The sequence below is a fragment of the Lycium ferocissimum genome, unplaced genomic scaffold, assembly GCF_029784015.1.
Source record: "Lycium ferocissimum isolate CSIRO_LF1 unplaced genomic scaffold, AGI_CSIRO_Lferr_CH_V1 ctg3842, whole genome shotgun sequence".
In the NCBI taxonomy this organism is placed as follows: domain Eukaryota; kingdom Viridiplantae; phylum Streptophyta; class Magnoliopsida; order Solanales; family Solanaceae; genus Lycium; species Lycium ferocissimum.
In genome coordinates, this window is record NW_026725508.1 from 80,376 (window position 1) to 88,271 (window position 7,896).

Genomic DNA, 7,896 nt, shown 5'->3' on the forward strand with positions numbered 1-7,896 from the left:
CCTATGGTCTATGGGGGATATCTACTTTAGGGCCTGTTTGGAAAGCCAACCAGGCAATTGGAATTGGGTGTAATTACACTGTTTGGCCTGTTTGTTTGACCAGGTAATTACACAGTTAGGTGGGAATTGGGTGTAATTGAGAGGGTGTAATTACACTCTCCAATTCTCAAAGGAGAGGGGGGGGGGTGAGAATTAGGTGTAATTACACCCTGTAATTACGGGGTTACCTTTTTGTTTATTTCTTTTTAATTTTATTTTAATTTCTTTTCTTTTTTAATTTATTTTTTATTTCTATTATTTAATTTATTTTAATTTTTTTCTTTTCTAATTTATTTTTTATTTCTATTATTTAATTTCTTTTTTATTTTTATTTTTTAAAATATATTTTTCTTTTTAAGTATTTATATTTCATTTCCTTTCTTCTCATTCCCAACCTTACTTTTTGTGGTTCCATGTAATTGCTCGTATTTTTTTTTAATTCATTTAGCATAACCGTGTTAATACTCTAATTTTTGAAACTACATCTCTTAATATTAGAAAGAATAAGTCATTAACAAACTTGGCATATAATGAGTAACGTTATTAAAATAGAATTTCGTTATGAATGAGGTTATAGACTTATATTTTCCCTTTCTTTTGAATTATAGGAGTATTTACTTATCTTTACGTTGAAACTTAGTTATGTAATGTAGGAATTTGACATAAGAGTATTATGTTAAATTTTTTTCTTTTGGATTTTGAATTTGGGTTATATTTTTCATTTTAAAAATATTTGCTTTAATCTTATTGACTTGTTATTTCGCATTAAATGCGTTTATTTTTCACTTACCGTTGATAGAATTATTGTCAAACATTTGAATAATGTTATGGCATTATATTTATAAATATTCTTTTTTTGTCAAACATCCAATCTCATGATGTTCTCACAAAAAAAATATGCTTTTACATTTTATAATCAATAAAAATTAAAATATTATTAATTTGAAATTATATATCAATTATTTTTTACAATATTAGTTACAAATATATGATTATTAATTAACATATTTTCAAGAAACAATGTATTATTAAATAACTAATTTAATATCATTTATAAAGGCACATATTTTTACATATTAATTTTTTATTTATAATCAAATGTTATTTTTAAATTTAAACTAACTGTGTAATTACACTTGTACAACCAAACATCGCGCTTGTAATTACCTTTGTAATTACATTATAACAAACAAACAGGTCATTGTAATTATAATACTATGTAATTACTAGGCTGTGTAATTACTAGGGTAGTAATTACACCAATTCCAATTACCAGGTGGCTTTCCAAACAAGCTCTTAGTTTTTAATTTGAACTTTTGCTTATATATATGTTCTCTATTTATTTTGATCTTTTCACAAAATTGCGCTTCACGTCAATGAAGCGAGCGCTTCGCTTAAAGCGTAATGTAGGGCCTTGTCATTTTTTTCCGCTTCACGCTTTCCTGAACACTGCCGTGACCTATAGGTCACACGGATACACTTCCGTCGTCCCAAGCTCCCCCTCAATTTGACAATTATACATTGTAATATAACCGACCAAGTATCATGCAATTTCTGCCAACAATATTTTATATTAAACTTGAAAAACTATAGTCAATAGACTATTGACTATAGATTTTTTTTTTTTTTTAAAAAAACTATAGTCAATCACTGGTGCGTCGTTAACCATGTATATGTACAAAGTAAATAAATTACTTCTGGTGCGTCGCTAACCATGCATAAGCACAAAGTAAATAAATTACTTCCTCTGTCCCAAAAAGATTGTCTTAGTTTAACTTGGCACGGACTTTAAGAAATAAATGAAGACTTTTGAAATGTGTAGTCCAAAATAAGCCTTAGATATTTGTGTGACTGTAAATCATCTCATAAAGTTAAATTATTTCTAAATATGGAAATGCGTCAATCTTTTTGTGACAAACTAATAAGGAAAGTAAGACAATCTTTTTGGGACGGAGGGAGTACTTCATATATCATCAAAGAACAATGACAGAAATAGGGAAATGAAGGGTCAGTTACATTAGAAGAAGCTAATACACCACGATCAAACGTTGAATGATGATTTACAGTTGAGTCATCAGTCTATACATGTGATAAGTACTAGTACTTCCTCCATTCGTGGGAAACACATTCAACCATGGTCAGTCCAGAAGTTCATTTATCTACAGAAAGCTACAACTAAAAATAAGATAAAGCCTCTAAATGTAAGATAAGATCTCACCAACTCACAAAAGCAAGAAGGGATAGACGGTAGAAGCATAATAATATATACTGCAGATATTACTGCCATGGATAGCGGACACAAAGCAAAGGTACCGCTATTTGTTAGCATTAGGGGCATATACGATGGGTCAGTTGAGTCATTTGCGGAGTGTCTTCAATCTTTTGGCGGCCTGCACAAAACCCACAATAACCTGCAACTCGTCCAATTGCTTCACCCCACAAATAAGTTCATACAGTCAGTAGTGCATGATTTGAAAGGGCAAGAATTTATTAAAACATGAAAGAACAATTATACATACAAGCAAAGCCTAATCTATTGTTCTCCGGTAAATATTGATATTGATATCTAAAATGCAAATACCAAGGTACCATAGTGCATTATAATACTAAGATAAACCAACCATTGGATTTGAATTTGCAAAAGTTTGTTAACAGTAGGGCATAATAATAAGGATGAACTAACTACTACTTATCAACAGCGAGGTAAAGATAGATAAGACAATACCTGTGATGTGAAATGCCTCTTGACAACATCAATTAGTTGCTCTTTAGAGGGGTTAGGTATGGCATCCATCTAACAAGAAAGGTAGCCAACGCAGTTAACGAAATAGATAACACACATGATAAGAACAACATCAATCTTTTCTCAAATATTATTTATCTACTTACAAGGTTAAAGTGTTGCCAATATCTCCATAGTGCAGCCATCTCAAGTTTGCTAAGGTCAACGTTCTGTACATTAGTTAGTTTTGAAAAATAATTTCTCCATATAATTTGAAAGAGCCAACAAGCAACTATGAGTAAAATGTTTGTAAAGTTTAAAGTTGGTCTTGAAAAATAATTACTCGAAATAACTGAGAGTGGCTGGGAAGTAGCAGAATAATACTGTAAAACAATAACACAATTGAAAACTTTCATGGTTCCCTGAGGGATAGAAATAGATCCCTTCAACTGTGAGTTACACGAGAAGGAGCGGCTCAAGGTCTTGTGAGAATATCCAGATGATTTATGCATGTGATTCCTTGATCTATGAAACTTTTGAGTATCATCAGATGCTAAAGAAATAGCACGAACACGTTGTTTTAGGTAGTGAGCCAAAAGGGAATAACCAGACAAGGAAAAATATACCTAATAGAATTTAGCCATATAACAACCTTTAACAAATTTTCGATAAAAAACATGCAGGTGGTAGAACAAGAACCATACTAGTAACTTTTAAACTTCCAGGACGAGAAATATACAGCAAATTTTAAATGTATAGCTAAATGAAAGACTATTTTTATGATTCATCTAAAATGGGTGACTTACCATTCCACTGTACAGTTTCAAATTCAAGGTCACCATCATCCTCATTACCAGTAGGAGCTTCAATCACACTTAATGCATTCCTCTGTAGTTTCACCTCTATTCCATTTGTAAGAACCTTCAAAGTTTTTGACAACCACAAATATTAGATTTCGAGAACAGGTTATGTTTCAATTTATGCAACACACTAGATCTTTTTGTTTCTGTACATATATAGTAGGAAAACTAAAATTTATATAAGAGTCATTAACAAAGTAGCAGTCATCTTATGTGATTCTACAAGACAACCAAATAAGGGGGTAAAAGAAGAAATAAAGAAAGAAAAAACCAAGTTGTTATTATCTGGATACAATATATATGGATCTCGTAAGTTGTGATTCGTAAAGTAAAAAACTAAATTATGACGAGGTTAACAAAGAGTACCGAAATTCTTTGCAATGTGAAACGGCTCATACACTAAAGCTCAGATGTCATAGACAATCAGGACAAAGTTTCTTAATCCAAAACAAAAGTTCTTTTTAAGAAAAAAGGAGAGAATAAAAACTATCGGGAACAAATGCTTCATGTTGTCGATGAACAAGATTTTCTTTTTTATAAGGTGTTGTTAACGAACAGAACAACATAAGTAGCTGATGTCTACTGCTTTTAATCTGAGACCGTTATAATCTGAATTTGGAGAGTAATAAGTTAGATGGATAGTGTTTTAAATAGCTGGCTGATTCGTCTAAACAGCAAGAACAAGAGAGTAATAAGTTAGAGGCGAATCTAAGATTTCTAGAGCATGGGTTCACCACTAAAAAAAAAAAGAAGGAAAAATGTATTAAGTGGGAATTAATCCCTAGACCTCTAGGTAAATAACTCAACATTCAACCAAGTGCACCATTTAGCCTTCTTGTAGCATGTGTTCCTGCAGTTAATATTATACCAATTTTTTAAAATATATACATAAAATACCTAGTTTTACGGAGAGACCATGTATTCACGTGACCCAAAATTAGTACATAATATCGCCCCTGTAATAAGTAAACATATTCTGTGGGAAATGGGGTATCTTCTCCTACTTCTAAGTAAGAAAAAAAATGTTTAACAGTATTCAGTTGTCACAATTTATGTTCAACAATAATCTTGTGCACAAATCATGAGAATGCAACATAACTGGTGATAAAATATCTGACAGAATACAACGGCTTCCAAAACCTTAAATTCTAAATTTACTTAATCAGTTAAAGTTCTATGCTAACTGCCTGATCATATATAATGGAACATCTTAAAACACCAGATCTATCAATAAAAAGAACTAACTCAACATTGACAAATTAAAATTTCTGATAAATTTGCTCGAAAACCCCACACAAGAATTTCAAGTACTGCGAGAAAACAAAAGAATTTGATGGACACTACATTTGTTGTAAAAAAAATTAAAGACTAAGACTTTCTGAGTTGAGATATAAAAATATCAAATTCCCCTAACAATGAGACAACATAAAATAAACAAAGCAAAACCCAAAATTACTTAATTAATGCACATTGCATTAAGGTAATCAACACACAATGAAATTTAATCAAAACCCAAATGCAGAACCTACTCATTGATATGTAAGACCAAAACAAACCACCAAATTTACCATATCAAAATCAAAAAGTACAACGGCCACAATCAACACAAATGTAGCCACTGAAACCATTCTTAAAAAAGGAAACATTTTAGCACTACTTGGGAAAAATGTTATTTACACCTAACATTCGTGAAGAAAATAACAAAAAGACCGAAATTTTTCTTTTTTATTTATGAGAAGAAAAGATGAAACTTTAAGAGAAGAAAAAACAAAATTCCAATTTATTTGACACTATTTCCTCTTAAATCAGTCTAAAAAAGAATGACAAATTTCTATATTTAATAATAATCTAACTTTTAAATATTCATGTCTAGCTACACAAATATCTATAATTTATTTTAGAACACAAGTTTCAAAAACCTTTATTTATTTCTTAAATTTCTGTCCAGCAAACACCTTCGCATAAATTAGGAAGAAGAAGTACCGAATTACCCATAATGGTATACCATAGAACAAAGCAAAACCCAGAATTTCTGAATTAATCCTCATTGCTTCAAACAATGAAATTCAACCAAAACCCAAATTCTCACTTGTAGAAAAAAAAAAAAAAGGCAAAATTAATGAGAAGGAAAGAATTACGAGCCAATGCCATCCACCAAGTCCAACAGCTTTCTTGACAACACCTTGACGACCGACAAATGTAGACTTAGTCCTATTATTACCAGTCACAACCACTTTCGTATGTCTTGGAAGTACATCGTCACTGCTCTCCACTCCTTCAACCATACTTCTTTTTACTAATTTACTCAATCAAAATTGGAAGATCACAATTCTACAATCTCCAAAATGGAATTTTCATTGAAAATTTGGGTTTTAGAGGGAAGGAAAGAAACACAAATTTCCTATTGAGAGATGATTGGAGTAACCGGTGTTTTCTTGGCTTTAAGTGCAGTTAAGACTGAATTCTGAGGAGGGAAAATAAACCAATGGAAAGAAGACACGTATGTGTGAGGGCACGTCAATCATGGGCATTATGGGGCTTGCATTACGGCATGATGGAATACCATTTTCCAGTTAGAGTCGGGAACTAAAATGACCCCAAAAAAGTGTTTTGAATCAAAATACCTAATAAAAAAAATGTTACAAAATTATCTTTTATTGCGCTAAAGGGTCCTTGTTTTTTTTTTCCTTTTAGTTAATCCCTCTTTCATTACACTTTTTAACGTATTTTGACCATAGATTAATTATATTTCGAGACCCCGAAACTTCAATATTTTACATAGAACTCTACTTGTTTTTGTACGATTAATAAGGTACGCTCAATACATCAAGGATAAGAAAATCTCCGGATTGCCGTTTTAGTGGTTGAAAAGTGCTCGAACGCCATTTTTATTTGAAAGCTTGATGTCATTAGCTTTAAGTTCTTTATGATTTAGGGTAACTTGTTCATTAATAATAAATCAAAACTAGTAAAAATACAATCATAAAAAAAAAAAAAAAAAAAAAAAAAAAAAAACTGAAAATACATTCATCAATTCATGCCCTTGAGTTAATGAAAAACTAAACATACTAATATTCTTCAAAATAACAACATCATCATAAATTAAACTTAAAACTAAAATCACAACATTCTTAATCATGATCAGAATAGAAGTCCTCAATATCATCCTCAGAAAAATATTGGCGGTTTCTTAAGACACATCTTTTTTTCAGTAGATGTTAGTTCTCTCTTAGGTTGATGATGCTTGTTCTTCGACCAACTTTAGCATGTAAAATCTACATCATCTTGTCAGCATTCTGTTGTTTTCTTTTCTAATCCTTTGTACGGCAAGCTCGCAAGTTTCTGGGCCTACTCGAGGCATGGTTATAAAGTACCTTGTTGGGATTGGAGCGATGAGATTTTTCAAGTCACGAACAAGACGTTCTGATTCGGCAAGCCGATGTGACCATTCTCGGCGTAAACCGCAGTAATATTCTCGCGGATCTGAATATTTCACCTTGCGAAATCATCATTACGCTCATAAGAATGTGGAGATTTAGCTCGTCTAGTTTGAAATATCACTGGTGTCACTCGAAAAACTGCTATGATTTGAACTCTCATCATCACTGCTATTTGGTTCTTTTGGAAGGAGTAAAGACCAATCTGAGTTTCTACTACTTGACATTGAATACATTGTAGTCTAATAACAAAAGAAAGTGCTACTTATATAGTTGCAAACCCCCACGTACTCCTAATTGGGGGAGGGGGAGGGGTCTTTATGACCCTACCTACTTACTTTATATAAGAAAATATTAATCTTCATCGGACATCTCACAGTCCGAATCCCACTTGGATCTAAATCTTATGCTACCATGTATACCATATTCTACCCTAAGGTAACGTATTTGCATCCGATTGTTCTCTTTGCGAAAACGGTTAAAAGCAAAATTAAACTCTTGTGGAGTTCCACGAGGAATTGACATAGCACGTTTTTTTGGGCGTTTAAGCCCTAACGCTAACTTTTGCTCCAGTGCTACAACCTTCCTAACATGCCAATTCCACTCCTCTGTCATCATATTGTTGTAATGTTGGTTGTATCCCTCGTTCGGGTTGTTCGAGTATTCAAAATCTTCACCCAATTCCCATGTCCTGCCCATTGCGTCAAATATGTTTTCTGGAGAGAACGATAAAACACAACTAATATCTCTAAATTGGTCAAAAAATGACAAAGTAACTCAATTTTGTGTGGTTGGTAACTATTCGTCTAATTACGTTATATAACACTTGCTGCATGAA

At 32.1% G+C, this 7,896-nt stretch overlaps 1 protein-coding gene across 4 annotated transcripts; it reads right to left on the reverse strand.

The window, feature by feature from the left end:
- Nucleotides 1-2,032: 2,032 nt before the first annotated feature.
- On the reverse strand, nt 2,033-6,170 carry LOC132044215 (uncharacterized). 4 transcript variants are annotated; one of them, XM_059434703.1, is made up of 6 exons: nt 5,760-6,154; nt 3,568-3,682; nt 3,173-3,314; nt 2,929-2,989; nt 2,765-2,833; nt 2,033-2,468 (listed from the first exon to the last, which is right to left on the reverse strand). In XM_059434703.1, exons 1-6 carry the CDS (start codon nt 5,904-5,906, stop codon nt 2,397-2,399), a joined length of 606 nt encoding a protein of 201 aa, XP_059290686.1. In that variant the 5' UTR covers nt 5,907-6,154; the 3' UTR covers nt 2,033-2,396. The 4 variants fall into 4 exon arrangements, with proteins under 4 accessions (XP_059290686.1, XP_059290685.1, XP_059290684.1 ...); XM_059434702.1 differs by having other exon boundaries at nt 2,929-3,387; nt 5,843-6,170; XM_059434701.1 differs by having other exon boundaries at nt 2,929-3,314; nt 5,760-6,160.
- Between the last annotated feature and the right edge of the window lie 1,726 nt (nt 6,171-7,896).